This window comes from Dendropsophus ebraccatus, chromosome 15 (assembly GCF_027789765.1).
Source record: "Dendropsophus ebraccatus isolate aDenEbr1 chromosome 15, aDenEbr1.pat, whole genome shotgun sequence".
In the NCBI taxonomy this organism is placed as follows: Eukaryota; Metazoa; Chordata; class Amphibia; order Anura; family Hylidae; genus Dendropsophus; species Dendropsophus ebraccatus.
Genome location: NC_091468.1, coordinates 2,094,444 through 2,117,060, shown reverse-complemented (window position 1 = coordinate 2,117,060; position 22,617 = coordinate 2,094,444). Strand labels below are relative to the sequence as shown.

At 55.3% G+C, this 22,617-nt stretch overlaps 1 protein-coding gene across 5 annotated transcripts in view; it reads right to left on the bottom strand.

Annotated features, from left to right (window-relative positions):
- The window catches only part of ABCC10 (ATP binding cassette subfamily C member 10), a 71,727-nt gene that overhangs the window by 1,243 nt on the left and 47,867 nt on the right, over window positions 1-22,617 (bottom strand). For 4 of the 5 annotated variants that reach the window (XM_069954420.1, XM_069954423.1, XM_069954422.1 and 1 more), the window contains 15 exons: window positions 22,392-22,551; window positions 22,207-22,322; window positions 20,428-20,507; window positions 20,184-20,355; window positions 19,678-19,776; window positions 19,017-19,206; window positions 16,594-16,671; window positions 16,322-16,501; window positions 16,124-16,256; window positions 8,943-9,132; window positions 4,943-5,286; window positions 3,363-3,532; window positions 3,134-3,294; window positions 1,292-1,545; window positions 63-208 (listed from right to left, as the gene is read on the bottom strand). In XM_069954420.1, the coding sequence (XP_069810521.1) occupies window positions 63-208; window positions 1,292-1,545; window positions 3,134-3,294; window positions 3,363-3,532; window positions 4,943-5,286; window positions 8,943-9,132; window positions 16,124-16,256; window positions 16,322-16,501; window positions 16,594-16,671; window positions 19,017-19,206; window positions 19,678-19,776; window positions 20,184-20,355; window positions 20,428-20,507; window positions 22,207-22,322; window positions 22,392-22,551 (2,473 nt within the window). The remainder of the gene's footprint in view (window positions 1-62; window positions 209-1,291; window positions 1,546-3,133; window positions 3,295-3,362; window positions 3,533-4,942; window positions 5,287-8,942; window positions 9,133-16,123; window positions 16,257-16,321; window positions 16,502-16,593; window positions 16,672-19,016; window positions 19,207-19,677; window positions 19,777-20,183; window positions 20,356-20,427; window positions 20,508-22,206; window positions 22,323-22,391; window positions 22,552-22,617) is intronic. The other variant, XM_069954424.1, reaches the window with a different exon arrangement.

Genomic DNA, 22,617 nt, shown 5'->3' with positions numbered 1-22,617 from the left:
CCCCTGCCAGTCACATGTCCTGCTCCGCCCCTCCCCTGCCAGTCAGATGCTCCGCCCCTCACCCATGCGCGTCACCAGTTCGTGTAGGTGGCACTGCTCCAGCACGTCCAGAAGCTTGGTGTCCGTGTGACGGGACAGAGGATCCAGGTTCTCACGCACAGACCCGCTCAGCAGGAAGGCATCCTGGGGGATAATGGCCAGCCGGGACCTGGAGGGGACAGGAGGGTCAATTACCCCCCCCCAAAATAGATCCACTACCTGCAATTACCCCCCCCCCCCCCCCCCCCGAGGTCAACTGCCTGCAATTAACCCACCCCCACCCCTCTGGAGGTCCACTACCTGCATTGACAACCCTCCCCAACACCCCCCCCCAGAAGTCCACTACCTGCAGTTACCCCCCCCCCCAGAGGTTAACTACCTGCAATTAAACCCCCCCCCCCCTCCAACCGGAGGTCCACTACCTGCAATTACCGCCCCCCCCCTCGGAGGTCCTCTACCTGCAATTAGCCCCCCCCCCCCCCCTGAGGTCCACTACCTGCAATTAACCCCCTCCCCCCCCAACCGGAGGTCCACTACCTGCAATTAACCCCCTCCCCCCCCAACCGGAGGTCCACTACCTGCAATTACCGCCCCCCCCCCCCCTCGGAGGTCCACTACCTGCAATTAGCCCCCCCCCTCCCAGAGGTCCACTACCTTCAGTTACCCCCCTCCCAGAGGTCTACTACCTGCAATTACCCCCCCCCCACCCGGAGGTCCACTACCGGCAATTACCCCCATCCCCCCCCCCCCAAGAGTTCTACTACCTGCAATTAACCACCCCCACCCCTCTGGAGGTCCACTACCTGCAATTTCCCCCCCGGAGGTCCACTACCGGCAATTACCCCCATCCCCCCCCAAGAGTTCCACTACCTGCAATTGCCCCTCCCCCCTCCCAGAGGTCTACTGCCAGCTATTACCCCCCTTGGAGGTCCACTACCTGCAATTACCGCCCCCCCCCTCGGAGGTCCACTACCTGCAATTAGCCCCCCCCCCCCCCCCTGAGGTCCCACTACCTGCAATTAACCCCTCCCCCCCCAACCGGAGGTCCACTACCTGCAATTAACCCCCTCCCCCCCCAACCGGAGGTCCACTACCTGCAATTACACCGCCCCCCCCCCCCCTCGGAGGTCCACTACCTGCAATTAGCCCCCCCCCCCCCCCCCTGGAGGTCCACTACCTGCAGTTGCCCCCCCCCCCCCCCCCCCCCCCCCCCCCCCCCCCCCCCCCGAGGTCCACTGTGCGGTCGTCTCACCTCAGCACGTCCAGGCTCAGCTCCTGGGTGGAAATGTCATCAATGAGGATGGAACCGGAATTCAGCTCCATCATCCGGAACAAAGCCAGGAAGAGGGTGGACTTCCCGGAGCCCGTCCTCCCCACAACCCCAATCTTCTCCCCGGCACCGATGGTGACAGAAACTCCGTCCAGAGCGTTGGGCAGACCCGGCCGATAGCACAGGACCACGTCCCTGAACTCAATGCGTCCGTGCTGAGGCCACTCCGGCCCTACCTGGGGGGAGAATTGGTACATGGGGCATCAACTATAGGATGCCTGCCGCCCATCTTGTCTCTTCCCCCAGAGCTGCACCCACTATTCTGCGGTTACATCCTGTCTCATCCTCCAGAGCTGCACTCACTATTCTGCTGTTACATCCTGTCTCATCATCCAGAGCTAAATTCACTATTGTGCGGTTACATCCTGTCTCATCCTCCAGAGCTGCACTCACTATTCTGCTGTTACATCATGTATCATCATCCTCCAGAGCTGCACTCACTATTCTGTTACATCCTGTCTCATCCTCCAGAGCTGCACTCACTATTCTGCTGTTACATCATGTCTCATACTCTAGAGCTGCACTCACTATTGTGCGGTTACATCCTGTCTCATCCTCCAGAGCTGCACTCACTATTCTGCTGTTCCATCATGTCTCATACTCCAGAGCTGCACTCACTATTCTGCCAATACATCATGTCTTATTCTCCAGAGCTGCACTCACTATTCTGCTGTTACATCCTGTCTCATCATCCAGAGCTAAATTCACTATTGTGCGGTTACATCCTGTCTCATCCTCCAGAGCTGCACTCACTATTGTGCAGTTACATCCTGTCTCATCCTCCAAAGCTGCACTCACTATTCTGCTGTTACATCATGTATCATCATCCTCCAGAGCTGCACTCACTATTCTGCTGTTACATCATGTCTCATCCTCCAGAGCTGCACTCACCATTCTGCTGTTACATCATGTCTCATACTCCAGAGCTGCACTCACTATTGTGCGGTTACATCCTGTCTCATCCTCCAGAGCTGCACTCACTATTCTGCTGTTCCATCATGTCTCATACTCCAGAGCTGCACTCACTATTCTGCCAATACATCATGTCTTATTCTCCAGAGCTGCACTCACTATTCTGCTGTTACATCCTGTCTCATCCTCCAGAGCTGCACTCACTATTCTGCTGTTACATCATGTCTCATCCTCCAGAGCTGCACTCACTATTCTGCTGTTCCATCATGTCTCATCCTCCAGCGCTGCACTCACTATTCTGCTGTTACATCGTGTCTCATCCTCCAGAGCTGCACTCACTATTCTGCTGTTCCATCATGTCTCATCCTCCAGAGCTGCACTCACTATTCTGCTGTTACATCGTGTCTCATCCTCCAGAGCTGCACTCACTATTCTGCTGTTACATCATGTCTCCTCCTCCAGCGCTGCACTCACTATTCTGCTGTTACATCCTGTCTCATCCTCCAGAGCTGCACTCACTATTCTGCTGTTCTATCATGTCTCACCCTCCAGAGCTGCACTCACTATTCTGCTGTTACATCCTGTCATCCTCCAGAGCTGCACTCACTATTCTGCTGTTACATCCTGTCTCATCCTCCAGAGCTGCACTCACTATTCTGCTGTTACATCATGTCTCCTCCTCCAGCGCTGCACTCACTATTCTGCTGTTACATCCTGTCTCATCCTCCAGAGCTGCACTCACTATTCTGCTGTTACATCGTGTCTCATCCTCCAGAGCTGCACTCACTATTCTGCTGTTCCATCAGGTCTCCTCCTCCTCTGGCTGGATGTGTGTGGGGTCTGTGCACTTACCATCAGGCAGCCTCGGGTGGGCTCGGAGGGCAGTGTGGTGGAGTATTCCTCGGCTCGCTCCACGCTGACCATCATGGCCTCAGTCTGTGTGAAGCTGGAGATGAGTCCAGACAGTAGCCCAGTAATGGAGAGAGCGTAGGAGAGAGACAGCCCTACCAGCCCTAGAGAGGAAGGGGAGGCCGATGAGACGGGGTCCGGATGAGAGGCCCCCCACATGCCGTGTACTCACCTGGATCTCCGGAGCCCCTTTGGTGTTGGATTAATGCAATGATGGCGATGGCAGTAACCACTACTACTCCAATCATCTGCAGCCTGATGTCCAACCACTGCACCGCCGCATTACTGGCAAACAGGCAGCGCTGGTTCAGCTCTACCCGAGCCTCACATTCCTCCGAGAACCTGAGAGAGAGAAGAGACCGGCTGACCACTCACTCCACCCAGAGACCCCCAACACCCAGCCCACCCAGAGACCCCCAACACCCAGCCCACCCAGAGACCCCCAACACCCCCAGAGTCCCCCAACCCCCAGCCCACCCAGAGTCCCCCAACACCCAAAGACCCCCAACACCCAGCCCACCCAGAGTCCCCCAACACCCAGCCCACCCAGAGACCCCCAACACCCAGCCCACCCAGAGACCCCCAACACCCCACCTCGAGACCCCCAACACCCAACCCACCCAGAGACCCCCAACACCCAACCCACCCAGAGACCCCCAACACCCAGCCCACCCAGAGACCCCCAACACCCAGCCCACCCAAAGACCCCCAACACCCAACCCACCCAGAGACCCCCAACACCCAACCCACCCAGAGACCCCCAACACCCATCCCCCCAGAGTCCCCCAACCCCCAGCCCACCCAGAGTCCCCCAACACCCAGCCCACCTAGAGGCCCCAACCCCCACCCCAACCAGAATCCCCCACCCCAACCAGAGTCCCTCAACACCCATCCCCCAGAATCCTCCAACACCCAGCCCACCCAGAATCCCCCAACACTCAACCCACCCAGAGACCCACAACCCCCACCCCAGAGACTCCAACCCCCACTCCAGAGACCCCCAACACCCAGCCCACCCAGAGACCCCCAAAACAATCCTCACCCATCAAGAGACCCCCACCACAACCAGAGACCCCACCAACACTCACCCCAACCAGAGACCCCCAACACCCACCCCAGAGACTCCCAACACCCAACCTAGAGATCCCCAACACAACACACACTCCATCCAGATTCTACCAACACCCAGCCCAACCAGAGACCTCCAAAACACTCACCCAGAGACCCCCAAAACACTCACCCATCCAGAGACCCCTAACCCCCACCCCAACCAGAGACTCACAAAACAACCCTCACCCAACCCGAGACCCCCCAACACTCACCCAATCCGAGACCCTAACACCCACCCAAGCAGAGACTCCCAAAACAACCCTCACCCATCAAGAGACCCCCAACACTTAACCCAACCAGACCCCCAACACGAGACCCCCAACACCCACCCCAACCAGAGACCCCAATACCTACCCCAACCAGAGACCCCCCAAAAACAACACATCGAGACATCCAACACTCACCCAACCCGAGACCCCCAACCCCCACCCCAAACCCCCACCACCTATCCCCACCAGAGGCCTCGCCCACCCCGAACCACAGAACCCCAACACTCAACCCAACAGCCACCCCAGAGACCCCAAACACCCAGCCCAACCAGAGACCCCCAACTCACAAAAACACTTCCTCCCCTTCCACAGACCCCCAAAACAATGCTCGCCCATTCAGAGACCTCCAACCCGCTTCCCCCCGCCCCCTCACCTGCCGGCATGGCGCGTGGCTCGGATGGTGCTCAGGCCACTTAGGGTCTCGGAGAAGTGGCTGTATATAGGGGAGAGAGTGATGCTCTGCAGCCTCTTCAGCTCCCGGGACGAGTGGCGGTAGAAGCGCTGGATGTAGTAGTAGAGGACGGCCAGGGGCACCAGAAGGCTCAGGATGAGCGGCAGCCCATAGCTGATCATCACCAGCATCCCAAGCAGACCAAACATGTTGGCCAGAAAGATGTTGAGAATGAAAGGTAGAAAGTCGTCGACAGTGTACAGGTCCGAGGAAAAACGGTTAATGATGCGGCCAACGGGCGTACTGTCAAAGAAGGTGACTGTGGCCTGGAAACGGAAAACACAGCTCAACTACACCGCAAACTGGACTCTGCTACATCCTGTACTCACAGCTCAACTACACCGCACACTGGACTCTACTACATCCTCAGCACACAGCTCAACTACACCGCACACTGGACTCTGCTACATCCTCAGCACACAGCTCAACTACACCGCACACTGGACTCTGCTACATCCTCAGCACACAGCTCAGCTACACCGCACACTGGACTCTACTACATCCTCAGCACACAGCTCAACTACACCGCACACTGGACTCTGCTACATCCTCAGCACACAGCTCAACTACACCGCACACTGGACTCTGCTACATCCTCAGCACACAGCTCAACTACACCGCACACTGGACTCTGCTACATCCTGTACTCACAGGTCAACTACACCGCACACTGGACTCTGCTACATCCTGTACTCACAGCTCAACTACACCGCACACTGGACTCTGCTACATCCTGTACTCACAGCTCAACTACACCGCACACTGGACTCTGCTACATCCTGTACTAACAGCTCAACTACACCGCACACTGGACTCTGCTACATCCTCAGCACACAGCTCCACTACACCGCACACTGGACTCTGCTACATCCTCAGCACACAGCTCAGCTACACCGCATACTGGACTCTGCTACATCCTGTACTCACAGCTCCACTACACCGCACACTGGACTCTGCTACATCCTCAGCACACAGCTCAACTACACCGCACACTGGACTCTGCTACATCCTGTACTCACAGCTCAACTACACCGCACACTGGACTCTGCTACATCCTGTACTAACAGCTCAACTACACCGCACACTGGACTCTGCTACATCCTCAGCACACAGCTCCACTACACCGCACACTGGACTCTGCTACATCCTCAGCACACAGCTCAGCTACACCGCATACTGGACTCTGCTACATCCTGTACTCACAGCTCCACTACACCGCACACTGGACTCTGCTACATCCTCAGCACACAGCTCAACTACACCGCACACTGGACTCTGCTACATCCTCAGCACACAGCTCAGCTACACCGCATACTGGACTCTGCTACTTCCTGTACTCACAGCTCAACTACACCGCACACTGGACTCTGCTACATCCTCAGCACACAGCTCAGCTACACCGCACACTGGACTCTGCTACATCCTGTAATCACAGCTCAACTACACCGCACACTGGACTCTGCTACATCCTCAGCACACAGCTCAACTACACCGCACACTGGACTCTACTACATCCTCAGCACACAGCTCAACTACACCGCACACTGGACTCTGCTACATCCTCAGCACACAGCTCAACTACACCGCACACTGGACTCTGCTACATCCTCAGCACACAGCTCAACTACACCGCACACTGGACTCTGCTACATCCTGTACTCACAGGTCAACTACACCGCACACTGGACTCTGCTACATCCTGTACTCACAGCTCAACTACACCGCACACTGGACTCTGCTACATCCTGTACTCACAGCTCAACTACACCGCACACTGGACTCTGCTACATCCTGTACTAACAGCTCAACTACACCGCACACTGGACTCTGCTACATCCTGTACTCACAGCTCAACTACACCGCACACTGGACTCTGCTACATCCTCAGCACACAGCTTCACTACACCGCACACTGGACTCTGCTACATCCTCAGCACACAGCTCAGCTACACCGCATACTGGACTCTGCTACATCCTGTACTCACAGCTCCACTACACCGCACACTGGACTCTGCTACATCCTGTACTCACAGCTCAACTACACCGCACACTGGACTCTGCTACATCCTGTACTAACAGCTCAACTACACCGCACACTGGACTCTGCTACATCCTGTACTCACAGCTCAACTACACCGCACACTGGACTCTGCTACATCCTCAGCACACAGCTCCACTACACCGCACACTGGACTCTGCTACATCCTCAGCACACAGCTCAGCTACACCGCATACTGGACTCTGCTACATCCTGTACTCACAGCTCCACTACACCGCACACTGGACTCTGCTACATCCTCAGCACACAGCTCAACTACACCGCACACTGGACTCTGCTACATCCTCAGCACACAGCTCAGCTACACCGCATACTGGACTCTGCTACTTCCTGTACTCACAGCTCAACTACACCGCACACTGGACTCTGCTACATCCTCAGCACACAGCTCAGCTACACCGCACACTGGACTCTGCTACATCCTGTAATCACAGCTCAACTACACCGCACACTGGACTCTGCTACATCCTCAGCACACAGCTCAACTACACCGCACACTGGACTATGCTACATCCTCAGCACACAGCTCCACTACACCGCACACTGGACTCTGCTACATCCTGTACTCACAGCTCAACTACACCGCACACTGGACTCTGCTACATCCTGTACTCACAGCTCAACTACACCGCACACTGGACTCTGCTACATCCTGTACTAACAGCTCAACTACACCGCACACTGGACTCTGCTACATCCTCAGCACACAGCTCAACTACACCGCACACTGGACTCTGCTACATTCTGTACTCACAGGTCAACTACACCGCACACTGGACTCTGCTACATCCTGTACTCACAGCTCAACTACACCGCACACTGGACTCTGTTACATCCTCAGCACACAGCTCAGCTACACCGCATACTGGACTCTGCTACATCCTGTACTCACAGCTCAACTACACCGCACACTGGACTCTGCTACATCCTCAGCACACAGCTCAACTACACCGCACACTGGACTCTGCTACATCCTCAGCACACAGCTCAACTACACCGCACACTGGACTCTGCTACATCCTGTACTCACAGCTCAACTACACCGCACACTGGACTCTGCTACATTCTGTACTCACAGCTCAACTACACCGCACACTGGACTCTGCTACATCCTCAGCACACAGCTCAGCTACACCGCATACTGGACTCTGCTACATCCTGTACTCACAGCTCAACTACACCGCACACTGGACTCTGCTACATCCTCAGCACACAGCTCAACTACACCGCACACTGGACTCTGCTACATCCTCAGCACACAGCTCAACTACACCGCACACTGGACTCTGCTACATCCTCAGCACACAGCTCAACTACACCGCACACTGGACACTGCTACATCCTCAGCACACAGCTCAACTACACCGCACACTGGACTCTGCTACATCCTCAGCACACAGCTCAACTACACCGCACACTGGACTCTGCTACATCCTCAGCACACAGCTCAACTACACCGCACACTGGACTCTGCTACATCCTCAGCACACAGCTCAACTACACCGCACACTGGACACTGCTACATCCTCAGCACACAGCTCAACTACACCGCACACTGGACTCTGCTACATCCTGTACTCACAGCTCAACTACACCGCACACTGGACTCTGCTACATTCTGTACTCACAGCTCAACTACACCGCACACTGGACTCTGCTACATCCTGTACTCACAGCTCAACTACACCGCACACTGGACTCTGCTACATCCTCAGCACACAGCTCAGCTACACCGCACACTGGACTCTGCTACATCCTCAGCACACAGCTCAACTACACCGCACACTGGACTCCGCTACATCCTCAGCACACAGCTCCACTACACCGCACACTGGACTCCGCCCTGGGCCCTGCAGTTCTTACCCCTAACACTCTGTGCAGGAGGCGCTGGTGGATCACTGTAGCTGCGCGCACCGTCCCAAAGGCGAAGAGCAGCGCTCGCAGGGCAGTAAAGAGAGAATTTGCAGCAGCGATTCCTCCGTACACCGAGAGATAGAAGCGGAGATCCCCGGAGGAGTTCTGCCCGGAAGACGGAGACAAGAGAAGGGGGGATCTGAACCAAAACAAGAGGGTCCAACACTTACCACACAGGGCAGGTACAGGGGGCGCTCTCACCACACAGGGCAGGTACAGGGGGCGCTCTCACCACACAGGGCAGGTATAGGGGGCGCTCTCACCACACAGGGCAGGTACAGGGGGCGCTCTCACCACACAGGGCAGGTATAGGGGGCGCTCTTATCACACAGGGCAGGTACAGGGGGCGCTCTCACCACACAGGGCAGGTACAGGGGCGCTCTCACCACACAGGGCAGGTACAGGGGGCGCTCTCACCACACAGGGCAGGTACAGGGGGCGCTCTCACCACACAGGGCAGGTATAGGGGGCGCTCTCACCACACAGGGCAGGTACAGGGGCGCTCTCACCACACAGGGCAGGTACAGGGGGCGCTCTCACCACACAGGGCAGGTACAGGGGGCGCTCTCATCACACAGGGCAGGTACAGGGGGCGCTCTCACCACACAGGGCAGGTACAGGGGGCGCTCTTATCACACAGGGCAGGTACAGGGGGCGCTCTCACCACACAGGGCAGGTACAGGGGGCGCTCTCACCACACAGGGCAGGTACAGGGGGCGCTCTCACCACACAGGGCAGGTACAGGGGCGCTCTCACCACACAGGGCAGGTATAGGGGGCGCTCTCACCACACAGGGCAGGTATAGGGGCGCTCTCACCACACAGGGCAGGTATAGGGGCGCTCTCACCACAAAGGGCAGGTATAGGGGGCGCTCTCATCACAAAGGGCAGGTACAGGGGGCGCTCTCATCACACAGGGCAGGTACAGGGGGCGCTCTCATCACACAGGGCAGGTATAGGGGGCGCTCTCACCACACAGGGCAGGTATAGGGGCGCTCTCACCACAAAGGGCAGGTACAGGGGGCGCTCTCATCACACAGGGCAGGTACAAGGGGCGCTCTCATCACACAGGGCAGGTACAAGGGGCGCTCTCATCACACAGGGCAGGTACAGGGGGCGCTCTCATCACACAGGGCAGGTACAGGGGGCGCTCTCATCACACAGGGCAGGTACAGGGGGGCGCTCTCACCACACAGGGCAGGTATAGGGGGCGCTCTCACCACACAGGGCAGGTATAGGGGCGCTCTCACCACACAGGGCAGGTATAGGGGCGCTCTCACCACAAAGGGCAGGTATAGGGGGCGCTCTCATCACACAGGGCAGGTACAGGGGGCGCTCTCATCACACAGGGCAGGTACAGGGGGCGCTCTCATCACACAGGGCAGGTATAGGGGGCGCTCTCACCACACAGGGCAGGTATAGGGGCGCTCTCACCACAAAGGGCAGGTACAGGGGGCGCTCTCATCACACAGGGCAGGTACAAGGGGCGCTCTCATCACACAGGGCAGGTACAAGGGAGCGCTCTCATCACACAGGGCAGGTACAAGGGGCGCTCTCATCACACAGGGCAGGTACAGGGGGCGCTCTCATCACACAGGGCAGGTACAGGGGGCGCTCACATCACACAGGGCAGGTACAGGGGGGCGCTCTCACCACACAGGGCAGGTATAGGGGCGCTCTCACCACAAAGGGCAGGTACAGGGGCGCTCTCACCACACAGGGCAGGTATAGGGGGCACTCTCATCACACAGGGCAGGTACAGGGGGCGCTCTCACCACACAGGGCAGGTACAGGGGGCACTCTCACCACACAGGGCAGGTATAGGGGCGCTCTCACCACAAAGGGCAGGTATAGGGGGCGCTCTCACCACATAGGGCAGGTACAGGGGGCGCTCTCACCACACAGGGCAGGTACAGGGGGCGCTCTCACCACACAGGGCAGGTACAGGGGGCGCTCTCACCACACAGGGCAGGTACAGGGGCGCTCTCACCACACAGGGCAGGTACAGGGGCGCTCTCACCACACAGGGCAGGTACAGGGGGCGCTCTCACCACACAGGGCAGGTACAAGGGGCGCTCTCACCACAAAGGGCAGGTATAGGGGCGCTCTCATCACACAGGGCAGGTATAGGGGGCGCTCTTATCACACAGGGCAGGTACAGGGGGCGCTCTCATCACACAGGGCAGGTATAGGGGCGCTCTCACCACAAAGGGCAGGTATAGGGGGCGCTCTCACCACACAGGGCAGGTACAGGGGCGCTCTCATCACACAGGGCAGGTACAGGGGGCGCTCTCACCACACAAGGCAGGTACAGGGGGCGCTCTCACCACACAGGGCAGGTACAGGGGGCGCTCTCACCACACAGGGCAGGTACAGGGGCGCTCTCACCACACAGGGCAGGTACAGGGGCGCTCTCACCACACAGGGCAGGTACAGGGGGCGCTCTCACCACACAGGGCAGGTACAAGGGGCGCTCTCACCACAAAGGGCAGGTAAAGGGGCGCTCTCATCACACAGGGCAGGTATAGGGGGTGCTCTCATCACACAGGGCAGGTATAGGGGCGCTCTCACCACACAGGGCAGGTATAGGGGGCGCTCTCACCACACAGGGCAGGTACAGGGGGCGCTCTCACCACACAGGGCAGGTACAGGGGGCGCTCTCACCACACAGGGCAGGTACAGGGGGCGCTCTCATCACACAGGGCAGGTACAGGGGGCGCTCTCACCACAAAGGGCAGGTACAGGGGCGCTCTCACCACAAAGGGCAGGTACAGGGGCGCTCTCACCACACAGGGCAGGTACAGGGGGCGCTCTCACCACACAGGGCAGGTACAGGGGGCGCTCTCACCACACAGGGCAGGTACAGGGGGCGCTCTCACCACAAAGGGCAGGTATAGGGGCGCTCTCATCACACAGGGCAGGTATAGGGGGCGCTCTTATCACACAGGGCAGGTACAGGGGGCGCTCTCATCACACAGGGCAGGTATAGGGGCGCTCTCACCACAAAGGGCAGGTATAGGGGGCGCTCTCACCACACAGGGCAGGTACAGGGGCGCTCTCATCACACAGGGCAGGTACAGGGGGCGCTCTCACCACACAAGGCAGGTACAGGGGGCGCTCTCACCACACAGGGCAGGTACAGGGGGCGCTCTCACCACACAGGGCAGGTACAGGGGGCGCTCTCACCACACAGGGCAGGTACAGGGGCGCTCTCACCACACAGGGCAGGTACAGGGGGCGCTCTCACCACACAGGGCAGGTACAGGGGCGCTCTCACCACACAGGGCAGGTACAGGGGCGCTCTCACCACACAGGGCAGGTACAGGGGGCGCTCTCACCACACAGGGCAGGTACAAGGGGCGCTCTCACCACAAAGGGCAGGTATAGGGGCGCTCTCATCACACAGGGCAGGTATAGGGGGTGCTCTCATCACACAGGGCAGGTATAGGGGCGCTCTCACCACACAGGGCAGGTATAGGGGGCGCTCTCACCACACAGGGCAGGTACAGGGGGCGCTCTCACCACACAGGGCAGGTACAGGGGGCGCTCTCACCACACAGGGCAGGTACAGGGGGCGCTCTCATCACACAGGGCAGGTACAGGGGGCGCTCTCACCACAAAGGGCAGGTACAGGGGCGCTCTCACCACAAAGGGCAGGTACAGGGGCGCTCTCACCACACAGGGCAGGTACAGGGGGCGCTCTCACCACACAGGGCAGGTACAGGGGGCGCTCTCACCACACAGGGCAGGTACAGGGGGCGCTCTCATGATGTGAAGAAGCCGACTGCTGATATTTTATTCAGATAAGACGACAAATCACAGAGCAAAAGGTTTAAACTCAGAGAATGGATCATTTTAGGTGAAAAAAGGAGGTCTTAAGAGCACATTTTCTCCCCCTATAAGTCAAGGCAGCAACCTGGAATTATTCCAACAGAAAGTACTGGAGCAGGTAAAGGCACTTATATATCCACACGATCCCGAAAACATCACATTACAGGGAAAAAACGCATTAAAATGGTTACAGGAACACAAGGAGATTATCTGTAAAAAAGCGGACAAGGGGGGAAACTTAGTAGTTATGTGGAGAAAAGATTACGAGCTAGAGGGTAAAAGACAACTAAGTGATACTACCACATACACCAAGTTAAAAGATAACCCAACCCCCAAAACATTAAAAAACTACAAACATTCCTCCGTATTTATGTGGAAAAAAATATCTTATCCGAAAGAACAGCTGAAAAATTGCTTCCGGTTAACTCTAAAAACGCTATTTGGTCGGCCCATAGTTGCTGCCATCGGCTCTATCACAGAGCCGCTGTCTAAGTACTTGGAATGGTTACTAAAACCGCTATTAAAAGGCGTACCATCCCTAGTCAAAGACACAAATGAGTTTTTGACCACTTTAGCAGACATAGAATGGCCACAAGGAGCACTGCTAGCTACTATAGACGTGGAAAGTTTATATACCCGTATACCCCACGATAAGGGCGTCGCTGCAGTACGTCAGTTGCTAGAAAAAACTGAAAAAAGTAGAGGATTCGTGGACTTTATATGTGAAGCTCTGTATTTTATTTTGCAGAACAACTGCTTCCAGTTCGATGACGAATGGTACAGACAGGGCGAGGGTACGGCGATGGGTACGCCCGTCGCTTGTACCCTCGCCAATCTGTACCTCGCCATATTGGAAAAGGAAATTGTGTTTTCCAAAAATAACCCTCACCTGAGACACTTGAACTGTTACAAAAGATTCGTGGACGACGTCTTTGTTATATGGTCAGGTACTACTGAGGAATTTGCCCTATTCATTCAGTATTTAAAGAATTACAATATGAATATGACGTTATCGTAAACCTACGGCCTCCAGCGCCATCCTCCACCATTCCAGTTACCATCCCCCACACACAAAGACAGCTGTCCCCTACGGACAATATCTCCGATTACGGAGAATTAACAGCTCTGATGAAATGTACCTAGTACAGGCCAATGAACTAACAGAAGGCCTCCGTAGACGAGGATATCCACTAGACATACTACAGCAAGCTAATGATAGGGCATTAAACAACAACAAAAAGACCTGCTCTCCTCAAAAAAACATCACAAAAGACATAGAAATAAAGTTGATGAAAAGGCACGTTTTGTTTTTTCCTTTAAATATGGCCCACTAGCAGATACCATACGAAAAGCCATCCTGGATAACTGGTACATCGTTCAGCATGATTCTCTTTATGCTAAACTATATACCACTAAACCTATGATTACCTTTAGACGGACTAAAAATATCAAAGATATCATAGTGCAAAGTAAATATTCAAGTAAAGAAATAAAAAAGAAAGACAACTGGCTCGGTAACATGTTACATGGCAATTGTAAATGGTGCCCGAACATGCAACAATGTAAAACGATAAACCTAGGTGGTTACACCTGCGATATATCTGACATGATCTGCTGTAAAACTAAATTTGTAGTATACGCTTTAATATGCACCTGCGGGTTTTTTTACATAGGAAAAACCCAATGAATAAAGGCTTCAGCGAACATGTCAGGTCATTACATACAAGACAGGGGGCACCACGTCTAATAGACCATATGAATGAAAAGCACAAAGGAGATGTGAGATCTTAAATTCATGGGATTAAAACGAATATATCACAAAGGGTACGGAGATGCCAATCGGCAGTTACTCCAATGTGAATCGCGTCTGATACTCGCTACCAATGCACAAGGCCAGATGGGCCTAAATGACCGTACGGACCTTAGTATGTTCCTATAATCACTTGTCTTGTATTTATGTTACTCTTCTGTGTACATAATAGTGACATTCTCCCATTGTTTTTAAAACACATTGTAACGCCCACTATTCTGACACGTCACGCCGTGCGAGTATATGGAGTGACGTGACTGAAGGGGCGGGATCTGAAGAAGCGCCGATTAGGAGGCGTGAAACAGCTGTTATCCTTGGTGGAAGGTGTTGGCGTCCCTCTCCCCATGAACCTACACCGCGCTAATATGCACGAATAAAGGAAACATTTCTTCACCCACCGGTGAGTGCACTCGGATTTTTTCCTGTCTCCCGTCTAGTACTATATGAGTTGCTACTGAACTTTATCCGATTGTTGCACCACATGAGGTTGTGGTTGTATGAGAGATACATATCTCATTATATGCAGCTGGTGAGGCTATTATTGTGATAGATGCCGTAGTAGTGCCGACTCTTTCTATCTATGAACTGATTCATATATATATATATATATATATACTCATACCCCTGTTATTACCTGCATATATATATATATATATATATATATATATATATATATATATATACTCATACCCCTGTTATTACCTGCATATATATATATATATAGACCAACAAAACACAACAATCACTGAACTCAGGGAGAACAGTGAAAAATTCCAATGGAGTCCTCATTTACGAGTCTCCATTGATTGTCCCATACAAAATTTGAATATGCAAAAAAAAGGGGTCCGTGGAGCCTCAGTTACGAGTCTCAAAACACGGGAATAGCCAGATATCCCTCTCTCCAGAGATATATATATATATGCCCGGTGGTCCCTGACAATGCTTTCTGGAAGGATTCCTGAGCCGCTTTGGTTATTTCCTGTTGGAGGTGCAGGGACGTGTAAGAGCCCGGAGATCGCCAGCATCCAGGAGCGTTTTACGGCCTTGACCCTTACGGACAGCGATTGTTTGGGATTCTGGGAATCTTTTCATGATGTTATGTTTGGTTGATGATGAGAAGGTGAAATTCTTTGCTATGTTCCGCTGGGTGACCTGGTGTCTTCCTCTTCCCATCATGCATCAGAGTCCCTGACATTCGCTCCAATACCCCCATCATGGCCTCCATTCACCCTATTACTGCTGATCGGTCTCCCAGCTGTTCCTTATTTGCTCTTTTCCGCCACTTTTTGCTCTGGGACATTCTGAAACAACCTTTTTTCACCTAAAATGATCCATTCGCTGAGTTTAAACCTTTTGCTCTGTGATTTGTCGTCTTTTCTGACTAAAATATCAGCTGTCGGCCCCTCCACATCATTGCATCCAGATTTTATTCACAATTTGTTTTGTGTCTTTTTTAGCTTTGAGGTTGTATATACTTGTACATTACTCACATGAGACCCCCGGCAGTAAACATCAGCAGGGATGGCGCCAGCACCGGGGGGGTCACCGCCAGCCGGGAGGAGTTCAGAGCCGGTAATCTTGTGATCCAGTAGGAAAGCCACCAGTCTGACACGTTCCTGGACACTGGAAAAGAAGGAGAGATGAGCAGGGGCCCCAGCGGGATCCCAGGACGGACCAGTCACACTCACCCTGCATGAAGAGCAACGCCAGAAGCACTGAGCCCCCCAGGGCAGCGCCCACCGCTCTCCAGTACGCCACATACACCTGCAGGGAGACGGCCCCCTCCTTCTTCTCCTCCCCCCTCATCCCTGATCCCGGTGCGTCCGCCGGCCCCTCATCCTCCGCACGCTCAGGACTCATGCCGGACTCTAGGATGACAAGTGACAGGAAGTGACAGCAATAGAAAGACAGTGGACAGCAGTGACATCACCAGCCAGAGCCCAGGCACCTGGATACGAACCAATCTCCAGGGCCTCCGCAGAAGACACTTCTCGCTCACCAAATTTCTCCATCTGAGGTAAAACTTCTGCTGGAGTCCCTACAAAAAAACGGCAGAATTACCGAGGACACAGGACTCACCTGCACAGAGGACACAGAAATCACCTGCACAGAGGACACAGGACTCACCTGCACAGAGGACACAGAAATCACCTGCACAGAGGACCCAGGACTCACCTGCACAGAGGACACAGGACTCACCTGCACAGAGGACACGGGACTCACCTGCACAGAGGACACGGGACTCACCTGCACAGAGGACACAGGACTCACCTGCACAGAGGACACAGGACTCACCTGGAAAGAGGACACGGGACTCACCTGCACAGAGGACACAGGACTCACCTGCACAGAGGACAGAGGACTCACCTGCACAGAGGACACGGGACTCACCTGCACAGAGGACACGGGACTCACCTGCACAGAGCACACGGGACTCACCTGCACAGAGGACACGGGACTCACCTGCACAGAGCACACGGGACTCACCTGCACAGAGGACACGGGACTCACCTGCACAGAGGACACGGGACTCACCTGCACAGAGGACACGGGACTCACCTGCACAGAGGACACGGGACTCACCTGCACAGAGGACACAGGACTCACCTGGAAAGAGGACACAGGACTCACCTGCACAGAGGACACAGGACTCACCTGCACAGAGGACACAGGACTCACCTGCACAGAGGACACAGGACTCACCTGGAAAGAGGACACAGGACTCACCTGCACAGAGGACACAGGACTCACCTGCACAGAGGACACAGGACTCACCTGCACAGAGGACACAGGACTCACCTGCACAGAGGACACAGGACTCACCTGGAAAGAGGACACAGGACTCACCTGCACAGAGGACACGGGACTCACCTGCACAGAGGCCACGGGACTCACCTGCACAGAGGCCACGGGACTCACCTGCACAGAGGACACAGGACTCACCGGCACAGAGGACACGGGACTCACCGGCACAGAGGACACGGGACTCACCTGCACAGAGGACACGGGACTCACCTGCACAGAGCACACGGGACTCACCTGCACAGAGGACACAGGACTCACCTGCACAGAGGACACAGGACTCACCTGGAAAGAGGACACGGGACTCACCTGCACAGAGGACACAGGACTCACCTGCACAGAGGACACAGGACTCACCTGCACAGAGGACACGGGACTCACCTGCACAGAGGACACGGGACTCACCTGCACAGAGCACACGGGACTCACCTGCACAGAGGACACGGGACTCACCTGCACAGAGCACACGGGACTCACCTGCACAGAGGACACGGGACTCACCTGCACAGAGGACACGGGACTCACCTGCACAGAGGACACAGGACTCACCTGCACAGAGGACACAGGACTCACCTGGAAAGAGGACACAGGACTCACCTGCACAGAGGACACAGGACTCACCTGCACAGAGGACACAGGACTCACCTGCACAGAGGACACAGGACTCACCTGGAAAGAGGACACAGGACTCACCTGCACAGAGGACACGGGACTCACCTGCACAGAGGCCACGGGACTCACCTGCACAGAGGCCACGGGACTCACCTGCACAGAGGACACGGGACTCACCTGCACAGAGGACACGGGACTCACCGGCACAGAGGACACGGGACTCACCGGCACAGAGGACACGGGACTCACCTGCACAGAGGACACGGGACTCACCTGCACAGAGCACACGGGACTCACCTGCACAGAGGACACAGGACTCACCTGCACAGAGGACACAGGACTCACCTGCACAGAGGACACAGGACTCACCGGCACAGAGGACACAGGACTCACCTGCACAGAGGACACAGGACTCACCTGCACAGAGGACACAGGACTCACCTGTACAGAGGACACAGGACTCACCTGTACAGAGGACACAGGACTCACCGGCACAGAGGACACAGGACTCACCTGCACAGAGGACACAGGACTCACCTGCACAGAGGACACAGGACTCACCTGCACAGAGGACACAGGACTCACCTGCACAGAGGACACAGGACTCACCTGCACAGAGGACACAGGACTCACCTGCACAGAGGACACAGGACTCACCTGCACAGAGGACACAGGACTCACCTGCACAGAGGACACAGGACTCACCTGCACAGAGGACACAGGACTCACCTGCACAGAGGACACAGGACTCACCTGCACAGAGGACACAGGACTCACCTGCACAGAGGACACAGGACTCACCGGCACAGAGGACACAGGACTCACCGGCACAGAGGACACAGGACTCACCGGCACAGAGGACACAGGACTCACCTGCACAGAGGACACAGGACTCACCTGCACAGAGGACACAGGACTCACCTGCACAGAGGACACAGGACTCACCTGCACAGAGGACACAGGACTCACCTGTACAGACGACCTTCCCCTCCTCCATCAGTACAATGACGTCCGCCTTCTCTAGCAATTCAGTTCGGTGTGTACAGAGGATCCTTGTTCTGTGTCTCAGAATTCCCAGAATGCATTTGTCCATGAGGTGCGCTGCCACGTCGGTGTCTACTGCAGCCAGGGGGTCGTCCAGGAGGTAAATGTCCTTTTCCTGAGGAAGAGGAAGATTGGTCACATGACCCCCGATCCCCACATCCCACTGGCAGTATCAGGATCAATATAGACGCTGGGTGACTACTCTGGGGGGCGCCATGATGACTGGGGGAGCTAAACAGAGGAAGAGCCTACAGTGACCTGCAGGAGACTGTTATACAGGAGACTGTTCCCCGCCTGACTCAGTTATACAGGAGACTGTTCCCCGCCTGACTCAGTTATACAGGAGACTGTTCCCCGCCTGACTCAGTTATACAGGAGACTGTTCCCCGCCTGACTCAGTTATACAGGAGACTGTTCCCCGCCTGACTCAGTTATACAGGAGACTGTTCCCCGCCTGACTCAGTTATACAGGAGACTGTTCCCCGCATGCACTGTGGGTGGAGCTCCGTTCTATCAGTTGTCGCCGCCCCTGGTCTGGGGAACAGTCGGTGATGCCACTGCCAGGATTCTCCATGTGGGCACTCACCTGATACACGGCCCGGGCCAGGCTGACCCGCGCCCTCTGCCCCCCGCTCAGCGTCACCCCGTTCTCTCCCACCTCTGTCTGGTCCCCGGCCGGTAGGATCTGAAATGATGGAGATGGAGGTGGTAAAGGCTGCGGCGGGGGCACTCACCCGGGTCACAGGACACTCACACTCCCGGGTCACAGGACACTCACACTCCCGGGTCACAGGGCACTCTGGCTCAGGTCCCGGGTCACATGACACTCGCGCTCAGGTCCCGGGTCACATGACACTCGCGCTCAGGTCCCGGGTCACATGACACTCGCGCTCAGGTCCTGGGTCACATGACACTCGCGTTCAGGTCCCGGGTCACATGACACTCGCGCTCAGGTCCCGGGTCACATGACACTCGCGCTCAGGTCCCGGGTCACATGACACTCGCGCTCAGGTCCCGGGTCACATGACACTCGCGCTCAGGTCCCGGGTCACATGACACTCACGCTCAGGTCCCGGGTCACATGACACTCACGCTCAGGTCCTGGGTCAGGGCACAGGCCTCCAGCACCTGCCGGTACAGACGCTCCTCATATTCCTTCCCAAACAGGATGTTCTCCCGGATGGTGGCGAACTGTATCCATGACTCCTGAGCGACAAAACCAAAACCAAACTCCTGGTGGGCGACAAACAAGTCTCCGCCCAGTCTGCGGCAAAGAGAGACCAAACCGGTTAGTACCGCACCGCCAGCTGTGAGCCGCTCATCACACCGCCAGTACCTGGTCAGCTCTCCAGTGATCGCCGACAGTAAGGAGCTCTTACCACAGCCGACCCTCCCGACAACCGCCAGCAACACGCCCTGCGAACCGCACAACAAACACAACATAGAATAGTGAGCGCAGCTCTGGAGGATGAGACAGGATGTAACAGCAGAATAGTGAGTGAAGCTCTGGAGGATGATGAGACATGATGTAACAGCAGAATAGTGAGTGAAGCTCTGGAGGATGATGAGACATGATGTAAGAGCAGAATAGTGAGTGCAGCTCTGGAGGATGATGAGACATGATGTAACAGCAGAATAGTGAGCTCAGCTCTGGAGGATGAGACATGATGTAACAGCAGAATAGTGAGCGCAGCTCTGGAGGATGAGACAGGATGTAACAGCAGAATAGTGAGCGCAGCTCTGGAGGATGAGACAGGATATAACAGCAGAATAGTAAGTGCAGCTCTGGAGGATGATGAGACATGATGTAATAGCAGTATAGTGAGTGCAGCTCTGGGGGATGAGACAGGATGTAACAGCAGAATAGTGAGCGCAGCTCTGGAGGATGAGACAGGATATAACAGCAGAATAGTGAGCGCAGCTCTGGAGGATGAGACAGGATGTAACAGCAGAATAGTGAGTGCAGCTCTGGAGGATAAAACCTGATGTAACAGCAAAATAGTGAGTGCAGCTCTGGAGGATGATGAGACATGATGTAACAGCAGAATAGTGAGTGCAGCTCTGGAGGATGATATATGATGTAACAGCAGAATAGTGAGTGCAGCTCTGGAGGATGATGAGACCTGATGTAACAGCAAAATAGTGAGTGCAGCTCTGGAGGATAAGACATGATGTAACAGCAGAATAGTGAGTGCAGCTCTGGAGGATGAGACAGGATGTAACAGCAGAATAGTGAGTGCAGCTCTGGAGGGTGAGACAGGAGGTAACAGCAGAATAGTGAGTGCAGCTCTGGAGGGTGAGACAGGAGGTAACAGCAGAATAGTGAGTGCAGCTCTGGAGAATGAGACAGGATGTAACACAGAACAGTGAGTGCAGCTCTGGAGGATGAGACAGGATGTAACAGCAGAATAGTGAGTGCAGCTCTGGAGGATGAGACAGGATGTAACAGCAGAATAGTGAGTGCAGCTCTGGAGGGTGAGACAGGAGGTAACAGCAGAATAGTGAGTGCAGCTCTGGAGGATGAGACCGGATGACACAGCAGAATAGTGAGTGCAGCTCTGGAGGATGATAAGACATGATGTAACAGCAGAATAGTGAGTGCAGCTCTGGAGGAGGAGACATGATGTAACAGCAGAATAGTGAGTGAAGCTCTGAAGGATGATAAGACACGATGTAACAGCAGAATAGTGACTGCAGCTCTGGAGGAGGAGACCTGATGTAACAGCGGAATAGTGAGCGCAGCTCTGGAAGATGAGACATGATGTAACAGCAGAATAGTGAGTGCAGCTCTGGAGGATGAGACAGGATGTAACAGCAGAATAGTGAGCGCAGCTCTGGAGGATGAGACAGGATGTAACAGCAGAATAGTGAGCGCAGCTCTGGAGGATGAGACAGGATGTAACAGCAGAATAGTGAGTGCAGCTTTGGAGGATAAGACATGATGTAACAGCAGAATAGTGAGTGCAGCTCTGCAGGATGAGACATGATGTAACATCAGAATAGTGAGTGCAGCTGTGGAGGATGAGACATGATGTAACAGCAGAATAGTGAGTGCAGCTCTGCAGGATGAGACATGATGTAACATCAGAATAGTGAGTGCAGCTGTGGAGGTCACCTTTTTCACAGACAGATGCTGGATGTGAAGTGTGAGGGATCCGGATTCCTTGCTGACCTCTGACCTCCAGGAGAAGGTGGCGTTCATCATCTCCACAGCTACATCTGTAGAAGGAGCTGATAGGACGCAGCCGTCAGTGGCATGAGGTCATGTGACAGTAAGTGGTGTGGCCCCGGGCCCCTTACCTTGGGCTCGGTAGTAGTGCAGCATGTCCTGCTCCGGGAGCCCCAGGAACCTCTGCACTCGCTCCAGGGAGACTCCGGCCTCTAGCACTCCATTCAGCACCCAGGGGAAGTTATTAAGGGGCAGAATCAGCATGCCCACTAGAGCCAGGGAGGTAAAGACCTAAGGGGGAGAGGGGGAGGCATCAGGAGGAGGGGCTAGAGGAGGAAGGAGGAGGGGCCTGAGGAT